This window comes from Dioscorea cayenensis, chromosome 6, assembly GCF_009730915.1.
Source record: "Dioscorea cayenensis subsp. rotundata cultivar TDr96_F1 chromosome 6, TDr96_F1_v2_PseudoChromosome.rev07_lg8_w22 25.fasta, whole genome shotgun sequence".
Taxonomy (NCBI): Eukaryota; Viridiplantae; Streptophyta; class Magnoliopsida; order Dioscoreales; family Dioscoreaceae; genus Dioscorea; species Dioscorea cayenensis.
Window position 1 is genome coordinate 1,254,072 of NC_052476.1, and position 24,103 is coordinate 1,278,174.

Sequence of the window (24,103 nt, forward strand, 5' to 3'; positions counted from 1 at the left end):
TTTCTTTTTTAATTGGATGCTTAGTGTAATTTATAATCTGAATGAGATTAAAATATTAATAAAATTTTCATAATTTTTTATTCAAATAATTTGTTTATTTGTATTTTGGTGTTTTTAAAATTTTTGGGATCTTTAATAGAATTTTTGAAAATTTGAGACTATGTTTTGATATATATATATATATATAAATCAGACCGTTTTTTGAAGAGCATATCATATGTCTATTTTCTTCATGGCTGCTAAAAAAAGAAAATTAACTTGTTGAAATTAATCACTTCAATCCGATATAAGTCAAATAAAAATTAAAAATAAGAATAAACATCATTGAAGTAAATTTGAATAAACTGAATTTATTAATATTACTTGGTAAATAACAAGAAACAAAACATAAAGAAAAAGTAAAAAAATTAAAATAAAAAAATTAAGACATCAAAGTCAACCACATGACACAAATAGTTTAACAAGCAATACAAAGTGAAACAAAAATAATGATTAATTAAACATTCATGTCATTCATCTCATCATCCCTTTTTGTATGTTTGGTGCCATAGCCATTTCTTGAGCCTTCTTCTCCATGTTCCCTCTCCAACCTATAAATAATTAAATACACATTTATATCATCGACAAATTCAATACATTTAAAATTAATTAAATCAAAATTAAAAATAAATAAATAAATAAAAAATGCAATTTTTTCCTGTATTTTTAATCTTTTATCATATATCAAAATATCAAAAAGATTAAAAAATAGGACAAACTTATAGTAGATAAACTATTAATCGTTTAATACAATCATTAAAGTTTGTAATCTGAATTTTATTTGACTCAATACGAAAAGTTTGAGGTGCAAGCTATATGTTTGTTCGAATTATGAGAAATTTTTGTGATATGTGATAATAACAAAAGATTAAACTCAACTTAAGCTCAAATTCAGAGAATTTAAGATCTATTTAAATATATTTTTAAATTTTTTTTAATGTGGATTTAATTTTAATAAAAAGCGTATTTTCATGTAAATTTATGTGTTTTTATTTGTTTTTTTTTTGTTATTATTGGTCATTATTTCTTTCGACAGGAATGAATTGATAGATTATCGTATAACTAAGAATCGAAGAAGAAAGTAGAAAAAAATAAGGAAAAATAGAATCGAATGCTCACCGATCTTTAGATCGAAACCGCGATTTTGAAGCTCTCTATATTCTTGGCACAAAGCACATGGTTCACAACAACAATGAACAAGACAGTCATTGCAAGGACTCTCTTCAAGTGAGTACTCTGCTCTCAATTTTGATCTATTCATACATGAATATATCCATTGACAACCAGTGAAACACATCAACAGTGTGTACAATGATCCACTTATTCCACATGCTGCCATTTTTTCATTCATTAATTCAATTAAATTCATCAAAAAAATATAAATTAAAACTTCATAAACTTGATTTAATTAAAGTTTCAAAGATAATTACTTACATGTGTTTCCTCTATCAGTTATCTCTGCAACCATTCCAAATGTTATGCATGGACAGCAACATGTCATCCAACCTTTTTTTTTCACATAAAAAATCAAGATCATCTTATTTTCTAATTATCAAAGATAATAACATAAATTAAATTTTTTAAAAATATAAACATTTAGATAAAGTTGCTTGTAATAATATATACATAGACTTACAAGTTCCACAATCATCGGTACAATCACAGAGACCGGTCGTCCAAGGAATCGGTCCCGGAGCGACCATGGACATCGCCGGAGGTGGTGGTGGTGGTGGTGGTGCCGAAGGATAGTAGGTATTTGGTTGAGAAGGATAATACATGGTTGAGTATCAATGCTTTTTCTTTATTGTGAAAATGATGCCATGTCTAATGAATTTATAGAAATTTTCATTTGTAACTTGTAAGGTTTGGTCAATGTTTTGGTGCAACTTTGAATTTTATGTGTGATTTCTTTGGAATTATGTTTCATGACTTGGTCTATTGTTTAATTTGTTTATCATGTTTACTTCTGTTGTATATATATATTTATATATCTTTAAGTAGTCAATAAGATGGTAATTTTAAAATGGAAATGTATGAGATTAGAAACTTCTATGAAAGTGATTAAGATGAGAGAGAAACTTTAATTCACATTGGGATGTTAATTAATTAAAAGTTATGTCAAATTATTAGCAAATTGGAACTGTTAAATGATTTCTTTTGACCAAATTGCTTCTAATCAAAAGTTTAGTAAAAAATTATTAATATAATTTTAGTATTAGTTACTTTCTTAGAAATTTGGTAAGATGTCCATCTAGAAAAGACTATTTCCCTTGTTTCAACCCTATAAGTATTTTTATTTTTCTTGGATTTAGACAAGTTTAGTGTGTGAATATAGATCCGTTGAAATAGTAAAATTACACATATATATTTAATATTTATTAAAATATATTTAATGTTTACATATATTTGTTTTTTAATCTAATTATATTAAATAAAAAGACACTCCCAAAATTCTTAGTCTTTAGCAACCACTATCTATTGTAGTAAATTGTTAGTAGAATAATGAATGGGCATACCCAGAATCAAATCCTTAGGTCTACAGTACAAAACATTGCAAATATGGTAGAATAATATTAAAAAAATACTGTTCATTCACTATTTATTGGGTCCTCTGTCCTTTTTCTATAGGGATGTTATTTCTCTCCCTCTAGAGTTGTATGACAATAAGAATTTATTGACTTAATTTAGTTATTGAAAAATCTTATAGGCTTACACATGCTACGACTCTAATTGCTTCATATAATATCTAACTCGAATTAATAAATCCTCAAGGAGTTACAAAGTTTTTAAGTCATCATAACTAGTACACTATTATACCTATTTGTCCTTTAATACCCCTTTTGGAGCAGCACTTATCGCCCTTTATATATATATATATATATATATATATATATATATATATATATATAAATCTTAGCCTTTATATTTCTACTCTCAATTATGTTTAGTAGATGTTCAAAATTAAAATTATTTTTAAAAAATTTTTAAAAAAACCATTGGCTTTTCTTCCATGAAATAAATAATTCAATAAATGTATTAAATATTCTGAATAAATATTATTTATGCGGAAATCTTTGAATTTGAGTTTTTTTTATTTAAAAAGAAAATGATGTAAGTAATTACTCCCTCCAGTTTCTTTTTATTTGTCACGTTTTGGAGCTTTTCTCTGTTCTTTTTTACTTGTCACATCAGAAATTTTGTGCAATATGAAGTAATTATTTCCAAATGTACCCATTTCATTTAATGTACGTGTATAATTTTTAATAAATCACAATCAACTAAGTATTAAATTATATACTCAACTAGTGAGACTTTTAAATAGTGGTAAATTTGGAAAGTAATGAAAATTTTTATACTCCCTCCATTCCTTTTTACTTAATCACTTTTTAGAGTTCTTCTACATTTTTTTTTACTTGTCACATTAGAATTTTTGTGCAACTTTAAATAGTTTTTTTTTTCCAAATTTATCTTTTAATTTAATGTACTTGTATAATTTTCAATTAATCACAATTAACTAATCATTAAATTATATACTCCACTAGTAGAGTTTTAAATAATGGTAGTTTTGAAAAATAATTGAATTTTTTTATAAAATATAGGTAACAAACTAATTTTAAATAATTTTTTTAATCGGTGTGAATTAGGTAAATGTGATAACTAAAAAAGAACGGATGAAGTAAAATATAGATAATCAATTAATTTTATTTAAATTTTTTTAATCAATGTAAATTAGGTAAATTTTACGAGTAAAAACATAACGGAGGGAGTATAGACTTTTGAAGGGGTTATTCGTAATTTACAAGATATCAACGATGGTACTGATCCCGAGGCATGATGTACGGTTGGGCGATGGGCTGAATGGCGGTTGGAGGGATCGAAGTCTTCTTCGTCATTTGGAAGCACGAGAAGCTCGATTTCCTCGATTTTCTCTGATCTCGATTCCGGAAATTCGTATGAATCTCATTCTCAATCTCATCGATTCTTATTTTTTAATCTTTTTATTGTTGATATCTTTCATCAAATTGAAGCATTTTAGTGTTCTTGATTCTCGATTTGTAATTAGGGTTCTAGTTGTATAATTCGTGATTGTATTGTCGTGGATTTGATTGGGTTTCTTTTAGTTGTTCTTGATCCGAATTTGGGTTTCAGGGATATAGATGCTGATGGTTTTATCAAGAAATTTGAGTTTTTCTAGGGTTTAGAAGTTATCGAGTGCTTTATTGGTCTGGTTGATGTGTTTTGTTTAGGTCGTTGAAGTTTTTGTTTGATCCAAAGACTTTTTATCTCTTGACTTTTGATCCGCATTACGAGGAGCGAAATTTCTGGGCAGGTTTATTTTATTGTATTTTATGTTATTTGTCAAGAAACAATTGCTTTTTCGCAATGAAAGGATACGTTTTTGAGATTGAATTTCTTTCTTCAATGTGTAGCCCTTCTGTTTTCTTTGGTACTTTATTTTAATCATTAGGTTTTTAGAGCTATAGTTCCTTATTTTTTTCTTCTGAAGAATTCAGATCTTTTTTGGGTTTTTTTAGGAACCCGCTTTCAATTTTTTGCATTTATGTATTATAATGGTGCATGCTATGTATTTTGTTTAGGCTTTCAGGTTTGGAGGATTTTTTATGGATTAGTGATTGAATGTCTTCTTTGCTTGATTTTAATCTTTCTTTTTTCTGAGTGCGTTTTAAATTTTATAATATGCTTAAGATCATTTGTCTTATGATTCCTTTGCTTCATATTGCAGCATTTTTTTTTTTAATAACATATTAACAAATGCTCTTAGTTGAATTGAATAATTTGATACTTTAGTTTGAAAATTTGATGAACTTATCGTTGCTTTAGATAAATATGTGCTTTAGAGATTGTATAATTCTTGTGAGTTTTAAAACTTTGCATATTCTTATCTTCAAGGTGCACCACTTGAAGCCTTTCCAATGGGCTTATCTTTAAACCTTAATGAAGCAGTTCAGATTTGCATCTTTGACTTACGAAGGGGACAACATGAAGGGCAAGAACTTGACAAGATACTATTCTTCTTTCCTATGGAATTCCCATTCTCTGCACAACTTTCTGTTATCGGTCTTTGCGAGGGAATCATTACATTTACAAGGTTTGTATGACTCTTTGATGTAAAATTGTTTCTAGAAACTGTGTTTTTTGGCTCAAAGTTGTATGTAGGCTGGAAATCTGTACTTGATTATCATGGGTAGACTTGTCTTGTCTTTTTCTTTCATATTTAAACTGGTTGTAAGTTGTACTTAAAGTGAAATTCTTGCTTGGCTGATAAAAGGCTTTGTTTGTAAACAATTGGTAGCTTGCTAAACCTTCTTCTGATCAATCAACTTCCCCACTTGTAGCTGAACTAGTATAAAACTGGATTAGTGGTTACTGACTCTATTTTGATGTCTCAACATGGTTGTTTGGAAGAGGACCTATAAATAAATGTGGAAATTGTTTGAATTAGCATCACAGTTTATCTTTTGGGTTCCATTGGCCTTATCTGTTTCTGGGTTCACATCAGCTCAATTTATGTTATGTTTCTGCTATTGGTCATTGATGCATTGTTGCCATGTTGTCATCCAACGGTCTCTCTAAACTAACTTGAAGCCTCTCTCTCGTCTCAAACCACTTGGATTTGTTATTAAGATGTTATCAGGCAACTTGTCATTTTTTTTTTCTGCAGAATTTTTTCTCCAGACGCTGCTTGTGAGGTAATAGAAGCAGAAAGACATTCCTATGTGTTCTATGAGGCTGAGGCAGATATATGGATGGTTCTGGTATGCGCTTCTTTATCTGTTTTATTGATTTATATTCTGTGCCTCATTAGTAGAAACATCAGGAATATATTTAAAACTAATTCCCAACTGTATTCTGTTTATCATGCCACTTGTTCAAAATGAGGAAACAATTTCCTTACACAAGGCCACCTGTACTCTTATGTTAAATAAAACCACTTCATTTGCTGGAAATTCTATTCACTTCGAGGCTCAGTTTGGAAGATGCTGAGTATGTCGCTCCATTTTTGTGGTAGGATGTGTTTTTCCTGGCATATATCTGTGCCTGGTGTGTATAATGATTCATTTGATTTATCACTGCACCAATACTTCTTTTCTTGCTTCCTGAGGCAGTTTGGTGATTTAACAATAGTCTGCATTTCTTGCTTGGATTTTTCTGTTTTTTAATATCCTTTGCGATTTTCTTCCACTTCCATAACTGCACCTATACTGGCATTATCAGGTAGACTTGGCATCTGATATTCTAATATTAGGTTTGTGCTGTATTCTATGGTATTTTTGCCTGTGTAATCTTTCTTAGTAACCATTTTCTGACTATCATTGTTGATATTACAGATTATGGAGAAAAGTAAGGATAATGAATCTGATTGGCGATTTGATGCATTACGTGGAATTCTGAAGGAGGTGCATTATCTTTTCATGATGTTTCATGGATCTTTGAGAGCATTACTGGAAAAACAACCTAGTGGTGAACTTGCTCGTAGTCGTCTTTATCCCTTTGTGATAGATTACTTGACAGGTAAGACATATTCTATCAAAGTCAGCTTGTGTAAATCATACAGCGCAGGTTCAGTATTTTGATTTGATCAAAGGAAGTTATCTGGTATTGCCACCAGGTTCTTCTAATTTTACTACCGGTGAAAGTTAAGTATTACTAATTTGTTTTTTAATTTTGTTATTCAAAGTAGATTTCTATGTTGGGAAAAAACTCCAACTGCCATCTTTCCGTGACTCTTTGAGGGAGCGAGGAACGGTTCAAATGTTGTCTGTTTCACGGGAAGTTGCAATTGAAGTTCAGGTGTGTCCATGTTCTGATTAGATATGTATTTTTGTTTTTTGTATGTTGAAATTTGATCCACCCTGTGAACCATCAGGCATAGCTTGTTTGTGTCATGGACATTTCGTCAGATATAGTTGTGTTTGCCTAAAATTTTGTTGTTGATTCTGTACTGCACGAAGCTGCAATGGAAAATCCATAATTCTCTACAGGTCCATTTGATAATATTTTTAACTTGCAATCATTAGACACAGTTTTGTGGGGGATGAAGTGTGCATCCTTGCTAACACAGAATACTCAAAATGCTGTAGCATATGCAGAGAGCCATTGACTTTGCTGCCGTTTACCCCATATACCCAACATATTAGAAAGCTGATTAACAATTACCCTGCCAATACTCCAAACTCCAAAGTGGTATTGAAAGCTGGTAGTTCTTATTGGTGTATTGTGTCGATATGAACCAATTGTTTTTTTTCTTTAAAAAAATTACTTTTTTTGCTTCATGTGCATATGCAGAAGTATGACACCCTTTAGATTGAATTACCACCTGATGTCTAATGTTTGAATTTGCAGTCACTCGTTACAGTGCTGGGATCATTGTGTGTAGGAAACACAACTTGCAAGTCGGTCATCTTATTCCATGACCTGCTGGTGTCAACAACGCTGTCTCCTGTATGGTTGTCTTTCTTATCCCTATTGATTTAGGCAGTGTTGCAAAGAAACTTAATATGTTCTGTAGTGCTCTTTTATCAAGAGGTGGAATTTGTGTGCAGGAGGATACAACAAATATTTATACTTATGCTGTCTTGAGGTTGATTCCACATGCTCTATCATCTGGTACAAACACCTGGTCGTATTTGCTGAAGGGAACCTCTGCAACTAGTGCTGCAGCTGGTTTTACTGCAACCACAGGATCTGTATCAGATGGGTCTCAGCAATCATCTAGCGATGCCTCTTCTGCAGGGCAAGATCAGAGAAACAGTGTACCTCGGCCTCTACAACGTGAAAAATGGTTTAAAGGCAAGGACGGCTTTCTTACTACTGACATCTGGGGTGCAGAAGTTGGTTCTCTAGTTTCTGTGCTTCCAACAGTGTGGCTTCGAGAAACAGAGGAGAACATGAATCTCTGTATTTATCAGCACAAGAATCTGACCATAGTAATCCTAATTCCTGCTTGCTCACTGATAAATGAGCAAGGGTTAAGTTTGGCAAAGCAGCAACTTGTTGAAAATGTAAGTATCCTATAACCAAAGGAAATTATTCTTCTTTTGTTTTTTTAGTAGCATAATATTCTTTTCCTTGATTTATCTCTATGTATTTCATCTTCCTGGAACAGAAAATAGACTGGTAATTTCATTTATGGCTACTGAAGTATCCACTAGTGCACTTTATTGAACACAATTATTCATCCAGAGATTAGTGTTGAGAAATTACCTGCAAATATATATTGTTGAATCAAATGTAGAATCTGATTAAGTAATGAACTATGCTACAAACAAATGACAATAATTTTCAATCAAGAATTTTAGTTACTCCCACTATATCAAGATATGGGATTTCATAGAACTCAGATGTTTGGAGCAGCTTCTTGTGTTTCTGTTATACATGTCTGGACCTAAATGCATTTCCCACACATGGCTGAGTCGTACAAGGTAGCAAGGCTAATTTTATGTCAGATATCTTAACAAAAGAGTGCGACTGTAATTAGCATTTGGTAAACTGGATTAGTGAGGAAGTTTACTGTAATTTGCTGTAGTACCTGACACCATAAAACATTTTATATTCCTCAAGTTCACACAGATGGCAACCAATTATAGCATATTTTTTGTCAGTAATTTACACTGAACATTTCCAGCCCAGCAGTATGTTGATAAAAATTCTTGTCACTGGTACTTGATCGATTGGACATCGTTTTAGTTAAGCTGTTTAGCTTCCAGGTGAACTTGATAACTTAAGTCTTAAGATAGTGGTTTGCTCACAGGTATATTATTATGGGTTTTCTCTATATTTGGTCATGGTAAACCTCTGTTTATTTTTTGGTTCATTCCTTCACAGGCATACCATAAGATCATAAATGTTGAGGAGAAACTATCTAGGGGATGGGGTGGTGAAAATGCTTATCATGTGAGCGGCTACCGTTACCTGATCGTTGATGGTGATAGACATATATCAAGAGCTTCCCCACCAGGAAAGGTTACTACCTTAGCAAAGGTTTGCATCTTTAACAATTATACATTTGTTGGATATAAATATTTTTTATAAACTTTTTATCTATTTTAGATAAATGTATGGCTTCTCTTTGCTGATGTAGGGCTTTGGGAATATGCAGCTATGTTGGTACTTTAGGATATTTCTGCTATTTTTTATACATTAAAGCTAAAATGTTGCTTGTACCAATATATATATATATATATATATATTTTTTCTTGTCTGGGTGTTATAGAGTGTGTTTCACAATTGCAAGAATTTCAACTGAGTGATAGATAAGCTTTCCATCCAGTAAGTTGCCTTTTAGTTTTTGCGAAAAAGGCCTTTTTCTCACTAATGTTTGTTGTGTACTATAAATTGGCATGGTTTTCTAAGGCAGTTTTGTGAATTCTGTCCATTTAATCTGCAGAACCTTCCTGATTCAAAGTAATGAATATTGACTACCTTATCGTGATTAGGGTTTTCCATCCCAGAATTTGTCTTTCTTTTGTTTAAATTTTTCTAAATTACTGCTTTGAATCAGCAATGTCATGCTGCAGAACTGGCAATCCATGTTCTTCATATTGTTTATGATCCTTTCTATACATTGTACATCACAGGATTCATTGCTAACTCTTAATAGAGTGAGAGAAGAAATTGATTTCGAGAAAATGAGGGCGCAAAGGACGAATCCTGAGCACGAGAAGGATTTCGAAGTGTGCATCAGAGCCAAAAACAATGCTTGGGTTATATCTAAAGTTACACGAGGGAAAGAACTTCATATGGTTCTAGAGAAGGCCAATGAGACGCTTCTATATGCTACTGAAACCGTCGAGAAGTTCAGTAACAGGTAACACATAGAAGTATCTATATAACAATCCTCCTTTTTAGACATTGTTCCTTCGTTAAAACGTATGAATGAATTCTTTTGAATTGCACTATTTTAGCAATGAACTATTCGATTTTCAATACCTTGCAGATTGCTTTGTTATGCTGTGAATTTTGCAATTTGTAGACGCACTAATTATTTATCTGTTGAAATTATATTTTACAGGTATTGTGAAGGAGCATTTTCTTCCAACTAGATTATCGAACTAGAGACGAGGCATACGTTACGTTTTTCGCATGAATGGCATAGAGAATTGCATAACACCAAAACATTGATGCTTCCTTGTTTCACCAAAAGGCGGAGCATTTTTCGTGCATCTTTCTCAGTGTTTATAAGTTTTAGATAGGCGAACAGGTACACGAAGAAAAGAAACCACGCAATATGGTGAGAAATTTCAATTTCAATCAATCATCTGATCTTTCATTACTCGACCGTGTTTTTATTCGCATCAGGTATTAAATATAATCTTTGATCATGAACAATCATTTCTGCATCGTGTATTCGGGCTCCGTCCTCGGAGAGGATTATGTATGAGCTCGCTGTAGAGCATTGTAGTTGTTCCATGGAGGACTTGATGAGGTCTTCCATGATGTTTGGGACCCAAAGCATCACACCTTCCTTTCTCTTATCCTTTGGATCCCATGGATGGAAAGGGAATACTGTACATCTTCTCTGATTTATGTGACCTGCATTGCATTAATAAGAGGTAAATCAATTTGCATGTGTGGTTTCATTATTGAGCTGATTTGATGGTCACTTAAATGTGAGACTTTCTATGTACTGTAAAATTATTTTTAGATCTAAAATAAGTAATATATATAAACCTCTGAATTTTTTTTTTACTTGTTCATTTTATCTAATATATATCGATTATTTTTAATCTATTGAAGTTAATTGGCAATTTAAATTCTATAAAAAAAAATTTGTATTAATTTTTAAGTTTATTTTTATTTAAAATATTTTTTTTAAAAAAAAATGTGTAGTTGAATATAATTTATTAAAAATAGTTAGGATATATTAAATATAAATAATAAATTAAAAAAAAAAATAATATTTAATGTTACATAAAATTTTTTAATAAATAACTAAAAAGATTAAAGAAAACTTTTAAAATAAAACAAGTAAAAAAAATCAAAGGAAGTATATTTTCTGTTAATAGCTCTTTAACTTATTGGTAACAAAGACTATATTTATTAATATTTGTCAAATATTATATATATAGACATGTGTTTGTCAATGTTATTGTTTTACCCTCGTAATCTTTTGTAAAAGGAAAAATATAAAAGGGAATAACCATGTTGATATTTTCGATAATAGTGTTTTGGTTTAATAAGAAAATTGATTTCAGGCATGGTTATTTATTTATTTTTTGAATTAAAATGAAACTATATAATGATTGAAAAGGGTAATAATACCTTGCAATTCTCCAGGTGTGAGTTGGTTGGATTCGGCGCCCTCCAAAAGAGTTATCAATGATTTGCTCCCACACCTCCGTGCCTCCTCCAATGGAGTATTCCCCCATCTATGTCACATTTCACAATTCAAAACTTTTTTAATAAAGATCCATGTATTATATATGTATATATATACACACACAAATCATTATACTCATTAATGTATATCTAATCAATTGCTACCTAACTAGTATGAGAAAAATAACACTATATCTCATGTAATGTTTTTGAACTCTTTAATCTGAAATACTAACCCTTCTGAGGAGCTGTTAAAAAAAAAACATTCACTGGTGATGGTAATTAGATTTTTTTAAAAAAAATTAAATATATATATATAAAAATTAATTAGTCAAAATAAAAATATCCAAGGATTCACTTTATGTATTTTGTTTCTCTTCTGTTCAGTTTTAATATATTTGTGGTTTTATTTATTTTATTAAAAAAATTTAACGACAAATAAGTAATTTACTGACACATATTTAAGTTAAAAATTTTATTTTAACATATTTTTATTATATATATATATATATACTCCCTCCTCTGTTGCATATTAATTGTCACATGAAGAGAAAAAAATATATTTCACTTTTAAGAGCTTTATAAACATTAATTATTATTTTTCAATTTTGCTCTTCTTTTTATTCAAAAAGAGATGTATGCATTAACAGGAGTAAATAACTTTAACAAAAATAAAAATGTTTTTTTTTTTTTAGTTAATTTTAAGAGCTTTAACAATGGTGTTAATATTTGTCCAAAATTGTACTATGTAATATGTAAGGAAACGCACCTGTCAACGGAGGCAGGACTTGCTCCAGCACTTAACAACATGTTTGCCATGAAATGAAGTCCTTCAGCAGCAGCAATATGCAATGCTGTTCTCTGATCATAATCTCTACCATTTGGATCCATCCCATACACCAACATCCTTCTCAACAACTCCACATTCCCTTTTGCAACTGCCATACAAAGATCAACACCACCATTTCCCACACTACTTAATCTTCCTCCCTCTCTGTACAGCATTGAAGCCACTCTGTCATGCCCATTCTTTATTGCTTCATACAATGCTGTGTTTCCAAACTTATCTGTTTTTTTTTTTTATTGTCCCATAATAAAAATCAATAACATTTATAAATTAAGTAGGATTAGAACTTAAAAGAGTATACATATATATATACCAGAGAGGTTGATGTCTACTCCTTCTTGAATGAGGAATGAAGTCATATCTTCATGCCCTCTTGATGCTGCAAGATGCTGCATGGGAGAGAGAGAGTTTGTTGTTAATTTTATTAGTATATGAAATTTGTAAGTGTCTTGTAGTTTTTGAGAGTAGTTATTACCAGAGGTGATCTTCCATCATAATCAGTCTTCTTAGGATCTGCACCAGCTTTTATCAAACTTTTCAAGTGATTCAAATCATTGTGGAATGCTGCACTGTTTACTCTCAGAGAAAGCTCTGATTCTTGCTTAGTGATGTGAAGGTTGATATCTGATTCAAATTGTTTGATCTTGATGTTGTTTTCATTTCCCTGAAAAGAAGTGGTTGTTAGTCTTGTGATTAGAGAGGTGGGGAGGAATTCGGAGATTATTGTTGTACCTCTAGAAGGTTGCTTAAGATTGTCCTGCCATCAACAAAATATATCTCTAGAATGTTTGTGAAAAGCTGTTTGTCGATTCGAAGAAGCCTGCAAAGCTCGCAAACTCGAACGGTGAAAGGTTGAGGAATGTTGCAGAGAATGGCGATTTCTCCGAATGAACTGTTGGGCTCTAATGGCACAATAGTCTCTGTTCCATCCTCCCCAATTGCAACTCCTTCCTGTTAATTCAACAGCCATTATTCTCAAATTCAGATTTGTTACTATGTACTAACAAATCAGTCTCATAACTGGATTGTTTTTCTGATAATGTCAGAGATATATTAAATGAAAAATAATCAGAAAAATGTATATGAACATGAGTTTACACACAACAGATAAGAATAAAAAATAACTGATGAATTTGGAATCTGATATATAAAATTTATAAAGTGGAAGACACTAAGTTAAAACAATTCAAATAGAAAATGGATTAAGCACTGAAGGAATCAGAGATAAAAATAGATAATGATTCTAACCAGAACACCATGGCAGACAAAATAAAGTTGGTCTACAGCATTGCCCTGCTCCATTATCACTTCTCCCGGAAGAAAAAATTCCTCGTGTAGTCTGATTGCCTGCCAATCATAATAAACAACTCTCTGAGACCTTCAAAATCTTTTGAACTTAAATTAGTTGATTCTAAAAGCTGTCCACAGAGTGAAAAATCTCATTTATCTTGAATTAAAATTGCAGATCATTTATTCGAGAAACAAACAGAAAGGTTCTTACTATTTGATCAATAAATTCAGCTGAACATCCGCTGAATAAGGGGACATCCTCAATGTAAGGCTTGTATAAGCTTTGACTAATCTGCAAACAGTCAGCTAGTCACCTTGTAGAATCCTGATCAACAAAGCATCATGAATGGCATTCAAATCTTCTTACCTTGGCACGAATTGAGGCTGGGATATCTTGTAGAACAGAGGCTTCTGTGTAGCTACTCTCATACTGCAAGCGTACATGTCCTTTGATCTGTTCTCTTATATCTTTATCAAGTTTGTTTCTATTCATATACTTGATCAAATCCTTCATTTTGTCCCTGAACTTTTCAGTCTTCGATCCTTTTACAATCAGAGCAGTCATGTTACCAATTAAGTAAGCTCCCAGAATCATATCCAATGAAACATAGATCATGACAAACAACATTTCTCTAGGATTGACTGCATGTATATCTCCATAACCTGTGAAACAAATAAGAAATGCTGATTCACATTATTGTACCTATTTCAAAGAGAAAACAGCGAGAGCTTGTAAAAGCTTACCAACTGTAGCCATGGTAACAATGGAAAAGTACAATGAAGTGAGATAACGTTTAGAAAGATCAATATCTCTAAAGTTTTCAAAGCTATAATCACCAAGCTTTAAGCTACCAATCCAAGTATGGCCTTCCATAGAGGCAGGCAGAGTGGTGGCAAGGTAGTAGAAGATGCATGCTGCTGTATGTGTGCAATAGAGTTCAACAAAAATAAGTTTCACAATCCTTGTGAACAAATAGTTTATTCTGATATCCTTCTCCATCTTTGTTAAAAATTGAGTCACTTTGACTACCCGGACAAGCCTGATCCACAGCAGGTATCTCACCTCCTCTTTTCTATTACAAGCCTGTAACTCGAGAAAATGTATCAGTGTTTTCAAGCAATGTTTCAATGTTTGCAGTGTAGATATGAACCTTGTAAATAGCATCCCAGGGAAGGCAGGCCAAGAAGTCAAACACAAAACCAGACTTCAAATAGCTGAGCATCACACAAGAACATCAAGAAATCAGAGAGAAGTCATGGCAGTGCCTCATACAAAAAGATCAATAAATGAACAAGGATCAAAGACAACAAACCGAATAGCAATGGAGGCGGGATTGGAGACAATGCGATAAGTATGGGGATCACGGTAGGCCAATAGGAACTTGACCACAATATCAATAAGGAAGGCAATCTGTCCAGCAACGTCAAGCAAGAAGAGGTTCTCTGGGAGCCCTCTGAAGAATCCAAACTCAAAGGGAGTAAAAACGGATGAGTACACTGCCAACACCACTATCAACTTCGTCCATTGTCGGTACCACCTGCACCCATGCACGCATGGATCATGATTAACAAATTCCAAACAGAGCTCATTATAATTAGACCATAACACCTGTATGCTTGAATTCAAGCATCTTAATAAAAATATTCCAAACAGAGCTCGTTATAATTAGACTTTCACATGCGCTCATGCATTCAATCATCATAATAAACAACTTGCACACAGAGCTCATTATAATTAGACTCTACTACCTGCATGCATACATTCAGTCTATTCAGACATCATAAGAAACAAAATTCAAGAAGTGCTCGCTGTAATTTGACTATTTGAGCACTCAACAAATTTATGGGCTATGCATTCTTGTCCACGTATCACATGCACACATATGAAGATAAGGACATCTAGAAAAGCTATGCTTGCTAATGGGACGGTGACTTTGTCAATGTTTAATTGTTTATAACCAATGGTTCAAGAAAGCATGGCCGTTGGCCACCTTGACAGCGTGTCCGTTTGATCTTGTTGGCAAGACGTAACACTAATGTTGACAATATATGTACAAAGATCAAACAAGCAGAAGCAGCCAAACAAACAAATTATAAGCTATTCAAATGATTATAGACAGCAGTGGCACAGCACTTATATTTTATTTATCATTTTCTAAGATAATTTCTACGCAAAAAATAACCAGTTTTCATAATTAATTTTGAATACATGTGTCAATCCCTCACCTACTTTGATGTATAGTCTACACAAAAAAATAAATAAACAAAATAAATAAATTTAAAAATAAATAAATATCCCGGAAACCAATTGATATTTGATGCGTATGCAATATGCATACCTTAAAAAAAAAAGTTATACTGTATTGTCACAAAAACCAAGTAATTTTTTTATAAATATCATGATCATTTCTTAATAAGTAATTTTTTTTTTATTTCAGCATGGAAAAATAGTTTATTATTTTTATCTCTTTTAATAATCAAGCACCGTTCTCTAATTATATTTAAAAAAAAAGTCTATAAGCGTATGGCCCATCAATGCAGTACTAAACTAAACTAATAACAAAAAATGGAATTTCCTCACCATTATCAACATGATATATATTTATAGTGTCAAAATCAATGTAGAGTAGAAAGAAAATAAGATTATTACCACTATTTCAATAAAAAAAAATGAATAATTTTTAACTCGACAAGATTTATTTATTTATTTACTTTTACAAAAACGGCAGTCACAAAGTTGTCAAAATTGAATCAAATACAGTGGTGCATCAATATATTAAAAAAATTGATAATATAATTAAAATATAAATGCAATGCCTTCTCTTCGTTAAAATCCCTTTAAAACCTCAACAAAAGATGTTTAAGAGCAACCAAAACCAGCCAATAATAATATCACCAAAAACACATGTATAATTTATTCAAATTCTAAAAGCCAAAAAAAAAAAAAAAATTAAAACCCTAAAAGCAGACGGTTTCGGCGAGAAATGAACAAACAACGGTTTTCCCCAAAACTCACGGATTCGCAAGAAAGATAACAGCAAACACCAATGAATCAAATCGATTCCCATTGAGCAATGGATCTCAAGCATTCACAACAAAGACAAGGAGAGAAGATGAAGAGAAGTAGATAACTGACCGGTTATCCGGTGCGATGATAAGCGTCTCACGGCCAGATCGGCGGCCGAGGACTCCGATTCCGAGCTGTCCGGCGATGAGGTTGAAACGGGACCCTCTGGATTCCTTCATGCCCTCATTCACCTCCTCAAGCTGGTACTCAATCTCGGCCTCCATCTCCTTGGCCACCATTCCCAGCTTCCGATCTGGAGGTCCGGTTGCCGTTCTCGTCGACGAGGTTCCGGCTTCCCGCCGAGATCGCAGCGTGTGAAAGAGAGAGAAGAGAGAACTAGGGCTATTTATAGAGTCGAGAAGAAGAGGGAGACGTCGATGCCTATTTATTTAATTATTTAATTATTTAATTATTTATTGTTTTTCATATAGATCCCTTAGAAATGTAGAAATTGATATTGTTATAGTTTGCTGTGATGTTTATTTTATCCTTTTGTTTTTTTTTAAATGTTTAGTAGTTTTTATGCTTTGATGAAATTATCTAGAGACTTTATATATAAATATCTGCAAATTTTTTTTTAATATCATATTATTTGATTATTTTTTATTTCTATGTATACCCGGAATTTGAGAACAAGCCATATATATACACGTAGATATTTTATTTGGAGAGTTTATATATAATCCCCTGAAAAAGTTTTAAGGTATATTTATGCACCTTGTATTTCCAAAAAGAAAAAAACTCCACAAATAAGTTGTTTCGAATTTATTTTTTTATAAAAGAAATATAAATTAAGAAAAATATTTTTTACACTATGCTTTTCCGACCGATATTTTATTTTAAACTGATTTAGAATTTTTAGCTCTTTAAAAAACATGGGTTAACATACAAATGTTATAGGTTTATAATTGTGAAGTCAGTATGGCAATAATATAGCGGTTAAGACATTTAACTTCCATACAAAAAGTTAAAAGATCAATTTCTTTTTAATATATGATTAAAATGTAATAATAGAAAATGTGTGTGTTTGGGATGATTTGTCCACATGATCAATATATATATATATATATGAACTTATATTTTTTTCTGTGATGACTTAAACTATATATATAATTGTGGAAAAAAACTGGAGAAAAACATAAGATTATTATTTTATATATATATATATATAGACTCCTTCCAAATTTTCAAAGGTAACACATACACACTCTGCCAATGACCATTTGGTCTATTGGCATCGGGTCCCTTGCGTAGGGTGTTCGTCTTAAATGTCGAGCGTAGCTCCCCGAGTTCGATCCCCATCTCAGCGAGGTGAGGCACTGGTTCGGTGGTGAGCCTGACTCCACACGTGTTCGTCCCCTGGATTCGGCAGCTGTCGTCTTTCTCAAAAACATACACATTCTTATTTATTTATTATTTTAAGAAAATTACATGCATATATAAAAAATATATTTATGCAAGAAACAAAACAAAACACCTATGTTTTAAAATATATAGTGGTCAAAAGCCAACTGATTTTTTTGTGGCTAAAAACAGGGAGAAGTTAGTCATTGATTGGTCTCCAAAGAGTGGGTTAACTTGTACACTTATCATGTTGTTTCTCCTAAAATTGAACCACTAATGAAGATTAGTTTTATTAACAAAAACTACTAATTATGTATACAAATTAGTAGTGGTGAGTGGGTTAATTAGGTGAAGGTGGGAAACAGTAGGACAAGAGCACCTCAAAAGTTGGGGTTTGTTTTCTAATCATCATAATGGACTTTAATTAACAAATGCTAAGCTTTCCTAAATTACTTTATTAGAGAACAAACATGTCAGAGTTTCTTTTATATGGTATTAATTAATTTAATTAGATTATTGAGTTTAGTACCTAATGTAGTAAGTTTATTGGAGAAATTTTTAAGGACATGAGTGAGTTGGGGGTGAGCTGGGAATGTGTTGGCATTTTCATTTTTTGCTCAGAGTTGTTATTTAATTCATGTGAGATTTCAGAATTTCCGGGAATTTATTTAAATAATATTTGAACAGAGAATATAAATTTTATAATTATATATGACTCATAGACGATCTATTTTTTTAAGTTTCACTTTTTTTTAGTAGACATGTTGTTTCATCATGTAGTTATTTTATATTATCTTATTTAATTACATATGTTTTTTTTAATCCGGTGGTTATCATATATTATCTTATTTAGTTGTATACTTTTTTAATAAAATGAACATTGGAGTTAATATCTTCACATATTTATATCTTTATTGTGCATAAATTGAGGTTTAAATATATCTCTTTGATGAGAATAAAAACACTTTCAATATGGGATTCGATACTAATAAACTAAGAGGCAGTCTCATATGTTTTTTTATTCAACTAAGTTATAATTTATATATGTATATATATATTTTTAAATATTGTTTGACCATCAATTTTTTATTCAGTGATGTTCAAAAGATTAAATTATAATGATTTTGTCCGTGTGTATAATAAAAGAGTTAGGATGAATAGGTTTTCAGAACTTCAACTGAATTAACTTTGATATGAAATGACTAATCGATCTTTACAATAGATTTTTTTTTTACAAAATATAAACAAGTTACATAAAAAAGTATATTGATTAAAAATTAATATTTTAATGTATTTGTGTCTTATTTTACATGAGTTGAGATTTTTTTAATGCATTTTGTTTGAGGGAATAAAAATTGGGAATAGAAAAAGTAAAAAGAAAGGAGGTAATAAAATTACATCAATACTAGGTAAATGAATGGATTATGTTTAATGATAAACATTTAACATTATTTGTTATTAATTATTTATAATATAAATATATATTTCAATATATTATAATTATATAATTAATTTTTAATAATTTATTTAACTATTATATATTTATTAAATTGGTTAATATCATGAAATACGTTTAATTAAGTTAATTTCATTTATTAATTTTAATTTCAATTTAAAAATAATTTAATTAAATTATTTAATAATTAAAGCTTAGTAGGGTTGAGATGCTGGAGAATGGGAAAGAAAAAGAGAGAGTGAGAAAGAGAGCCTTTATATATGATAGGAGTATATTAGAAATTTTATGACTAAAGAATACTTCTCCGTCATTTTTGGGTGAAATAAGATGCCTCTCCTGAAAGTAATTTTTTTCCCATACATGGAGGCAACTCATGCCTTTTCTAATTACCAAATAAGGGCTTAGGAATGAGATTTCCATTCCCCAGCCCTCAATCCATGATCTAAACGCTCCCTAACCCCTTGTTTGGTTGGAGGTTTTTGGAGGGGTGAGAGGGAGTTAGGAGGAGTGAAGGTTGTTTGGTTGGGGGAGTGAGGAGGAGGAGGAGGAGGAGTTTGGAGGGGTGTTTCACTCCTCCAAACCCCCTCATATCCCACCCCTCAAAATCGGGTTTTTTTTGGAGGGGTGGGATTATTAAAACAAATTTTAATGTTTAAATTTTTATGAAAAGACCAAAGTATCCTTTATCAATTTGAAAAAAATACGATAATATCCATTTTTAAATCTAATTTCATAATAATAATTATTATTATTATTTGTCTTATTTTTTTAATGTGTCAATTGAAGATTAATAATAATATTTTTTTAAAAATAATAATAATAATATAAGAATGATAAACAAATATAAAAAAATTGAGTTATACAAATAATATTATTACTAATATTAATTTTAATTTTAATATTAACAAAGTTTGAACAAAATAATCCTTTAGATATGTATAAAAAAGTATTATGATCAATTTTATATAAAAGAGCAAATTAGTAAAATGCACATCAGATCTCTCCTCACTCCTCCTCACCCCTCCTTCTAACAAAACAAAAAAAAATAGATTACCCCTCCGCACCCCTCCCAATGAACCAAACATAAAATTTTTTCAAACTCTCCTTATTCCCTCTCACCCCTCCCCTCTCCCCTACTGAACCAAATGAAAAAAAGACTGGATATGTAGTTTTACAAAATTCTCAAATCATGAGGATAGAAATTACTTCCACACCTTTGAAACCTTTCAACCACCCACTATCCTTCACATAACACATGTTCGTTGCCCAATAAGACTATTTTGAAAATTTAGTCAAAGCCTTGTTCTCCATTTCTTCATCGGGTTTGCCAGTGTAGGTGTTCACGAGGATTGATAGCCAGTTTTCTCGTATATACACTCACACGTGTGTACGTAGGCATCCGTGTATGCAAAATGAATGTAATTTTTCCATAACTTTCCAAATATGAAAACTTAGGTAGTTTTGAGAAATTAAGGTAATACACTCGCAAGAGATTTTGTTGGATTTGTAACTATGTCAAAATCGAGCGTAGTCCAGACTCATGCACTCTCAAATCCAATTAAAAGTGTTGCATGTGGTGTCACATGTGAGACTGAAATGAAGAGATTACGGAATTTTTTTATATTTTTTTATTATTTTTTTCAAGCCAAGAATTTGGAAAGGATAATCAAAGAAATCTAGTTCATTGATATGTTTTCTGCATTAACCGAATCATCTTTATTTTTGTTTTTGTTTTTATTGAAAACTTGTAAATTACCCCGTTTTTATGTCTTTATTATTTTACAAAATTTTATATTTAATTTTTTGTTTAGCAGGTTAAGATCTTTCATCATACAGAATAAAAAATAATATATTATTATATTTTATCTTATAAAGTGAAAAAATAAAAATAAAGTCATAACATTATTTTATCTTAATAATAAAGGTTTATAGTTATATTTTTTATTAATAATTTGCTTTAAAAAATCATAAATTATGAAATATATTTAATATAATTATTAAAAATAAAGATAAATTGTAATGAAAACAAATATATTTATTAAAAATTCACTAAATTTTTAACTCCATTTAACAAAACACTACCTTCCTATCATTCATCAAACACAACCTTAAAATGACCGGCAAGGTTGATGTTAAATCTTATCAACATAACCAAAACACAAGGTCACCAATTAAATTTTTAATGCAAGTGGGCATCAAAGATTTAAGATGAAAGGGACCAGAATAAATTGACTGAAAGTTACACTCTGTATAAAAGTTGTAATATCTGTTAATTTTTGTCTTCTAAAACATTGACAATAAGATGTCATTAATTATTTTATTATATATGCAAAACATTCTTATGATAAATACCAAATCTTAGCACTTATCTAATCATATCATCTGTGGATGTACTATAGTTGACAAATTTAGTTTATTTCTTAAAACATCATCATCCCTTGATTCAAATTAGGATAAATTATTTAAATAGTAAATAATTCAAACACTCTTATTTGTGACACAAATTATAAAAAATTTTAATTAAATACCTTTATTTTAGATTCATATTTAATTGGGTCATCCAAACTAACTTAATTAATAATATACATCTCAAATTAATAATAATTTGATTTTAAATTTTTTCATTTTTTACTTAGATAGACTGAAATTTGTTAACTATTTAGATAATTTACTTTTTAAATTAATTAGCATATTTTTGTATCCATTAAATCTTTATATGCTTTAATTAATAAATCCATTATTGTTCACCAATGAGGGAAGTCCTTAATTATATAATCAATGAAAATATAATTGATTTTCTCATCTCTTATTTCCCAGCTTTTTTTAAAAAAAAAAAATTCAGGAAATGATGAAAAAATTCCACATATATCTTCAAATTTCCAAATTAAAATATTTATAAATTACTTCACTTCCCGCCCTCGAGCTATTTACAGGGTTTTATTTACACAAAAAAATAAAATAAATAAAATTAAAATCTTCGAGCTCACGAGCCAGACTCACGTGAGTCAGTAGTGACCGAGTCGAATCGTAGCAACTCAGTGAGCGCACGCTTTGACTCGGAAGCCTCAGCACCGGCGACGAACGGGTGGCCGAGCAACTGTGCCACCGTCCATCGTTGCCCAGCCTCCCTTTCAAGGCACCGTGCTACGAAATCCCTCAGCTCCGGCGAGGCATCCGACGAGTCGGGGATCGTCGGCGGCTCGCCGAAGCAAATCGCCCACATGAGCCCGGCCCAGTTGGCCCTCTCCCCCTCCGGCACCAGCGGGAACCTCCCCGTCCCCATCTCCATCACCGTCAACCCTAATCCCCATACGTCGCCGGCGTAGCCATCGTACCCTCCACCGTGCTCCACCGGATCGAACCTCTCCGGGCTCATATACGCGCAGGTACCAACGTACGACACGCATGGATCTAGCGATCGGCGCACGATCTTGCTGACGCCGAAGTCGGCGATCTTGATCTCGCCGGCGGCGTTGATCAGGAGGTTGGATGGCTTGATGTCGCGATGCGCGATTTGGTGATTGTGGAGGTGGGAGAGGCCGAGGAGGGCTTGGCGAGCGATCTCGGCGAGCGCTGGCTCGGGAAGAGGGGCGCCACCGCGACGGCGAAGGAGGGATTCGAGGGATCCGGCGTCCATGAGGTCGAGGAGGACCGCGATGTCGCCGGATGCGAGCGAGACGACGCCATGACAGCGAATGATGGAGGGATGGTCGGCGGCGCTACGGAGGATCTCGACCTCCCGGGTGGCTTGGCGGCGGGCGGTGAGATCAGCGACCTGGATAAGCTTGAGAGCGTAAAGGGCGGAGGTGCGGCGATGGCGGGCTTTGTAGACGGTGCCGCCGTTGCCATGACCAAGGACCTCGAGCTTTCTCGAAGTCTGTGATCCGGTGCTGCTCCGATGTCGTTGTCGCCGCCGCCGCCGCTGGCGCTGTCGGGATGGAAGGAGGCAACGGAAGGCAAGTCCGGTTCCCGCCGGGAAGGTCTAGGGTTAGGGAAGGGAGCCTTCGCTCGCGGACGACAGCCATGAAAAACTAGGGTTAGGGTTTTGAGCTTCGATTTGGATCTCGTTCCCGGAAATGGATCACTGTGGGTATTTATAAGCAAAGGACTTTGGAGACGACGAGTGAGGTTAAGGTCACCGTCAAGTGAGATTAAGATATGGAAACAACACGGATTATTATAATTGTATATCGGGTTTGGTCAATAGGATCCGAAACCGATATCAGGTTTTGGTAGGGTGGTGCGATACCGGGTGGTGATCGTAAGCAGAGAAAGTGGATAAATGCATAGTTTTCTGGAAACTTTTTATTTATTTATTTATTTTTAATTTTAATAATTATTTTTTGTGGATTTGTCTGAGTTGTTAGCACTTTCAATTATTATAAATGATTAATTAATTGCAAGATGTTTACATTTTTAAGTATTATTTTAATAAAATTATGGATTAAATGGGATTTGGGATGAAAAGATACAGAGCTTGGTGATTAGGAAGTTGAACATTGCATGGACACTTGGCTTAAAAGTTGGTTTAACTAGTTAATTACTTGATTATGCTTGGCTAAATGTGATTCTGGTTTAAGTTAATTAGCTCATTAGTGTTCAATGTGCTGGTGCTCACTAGTCACTAGCCCTCTTGTTCTCCTTTGTTGAAGTTATGTATATAAAGCCATTTATCTACTGAATCTAATTATTATAATAAAGTTCTAATTCAGTACAACAC

General features: G+C 32.2%; 4 protein-coding genes across 4 annotated transcripts; 1 reads left to right on the forward strand and 3 right to left on the reverse strand.

The window, feature by feature from the left end:
- Positions 1-443: 443 nt before the first annotated feature.
- LOC120263827 (cell number regulator 2-like) lies at positions 444-1,913 on the reverse strand. The gene is made up of 4 exons (XM_039271803.1): positions 1,676-1,913; positions 1,474-1,545; positions 1,159-1,371; positions 444-590 (listed from the first exon to the last, which is right to left on the reverse strand). The coding sequence occupies exons 1-4, from the start codon at positions 1,815-1,817 to the stop codon at positions 514-516; spliced, it is 504 nt and encodes a 167-aa protein (XP_039127737.1). The 5' UTR covers positions 1,818-1,913; the 3' UTR covers positions 444-513.
- Positions 1,914-3,873: 1,960 nt separating this feature from the next.
- On the forward strand, positions 3,874-10,320 carry LOC120263485 (vacuolar fusion protein CCZ1 homolog). The gene is made up of 10 exons (XM_039271405.1): positions 3,874-3,990; positions 4,951-5,149; positions 5,723-5,816; positions 6,390-6,573; positions 6,743-6,852; positions 7,405-7,503; positions 7,605-8,063; positions 8,887-9,042; positions 9,639-9,868; positions 10,073-10,320. Exons 2-10 carry the CDS (start codon positions 4,974-4,976, stop codon positions 10,101-10,103), a joined length of 1,539 nt encoding a protein of 512 aa, XP_039127339.1. The 5' UTR covers positions 3,874-3,990; positions 4,951-4,973; the 3' UTR covers positions 10,104-10,320.
- On the reverse strand, positions 10,293-16,879 carry LOC120263484 (potassium channel KOR1-like). The gene is made up of 13 exons (XM_039271404.1): positions 16,653-16,879; positions 14,830-15,054; positions 14,668-14,731; positions 14,261-14,600; positions 13,884-14,179; positions 13,728-13,808; positions 13,475-13,573; positions 12,959-13,177; positions 12,702-12,890; positions 12,540-12,615; positions 12,149-12,446; positions 11,323-11,429; positions 10,293-10,593 (listed from the first exon to the last, which is right to left on the reverse strand). Exons 1-13 carry the CDS (start codon positions 16,820-16,822, stop codon positions 10,331-10,333), a joined length of 2,427 nt encoding a protein of 808 aa, XP_039127338.1. The 5' UTR covers positions 16,823-16,879; the 3' UTR covers positions 10,293-10,330.
- Positions 16,880-22,247: 5,368 nt separating this feature from the next.
- Positions 22,248-23,445, reverse strand: LOC120263293 (mitogen-activated protein kinase kinase 9-like). Its single transcript, XM_039271160.1, is given in 2 exon segments — positions 22,248-23,251; positions 23,253-23,445. Coding segments are annotated over 2 exon segments (1,041 nt in total). The 5' UTR covers positions 23,409-23,445; the 3' UTR covers positions 22,248-22,366.
- Between the last annotated feature and the right edge of the window lie 658 nt (positions 23,446-24,103).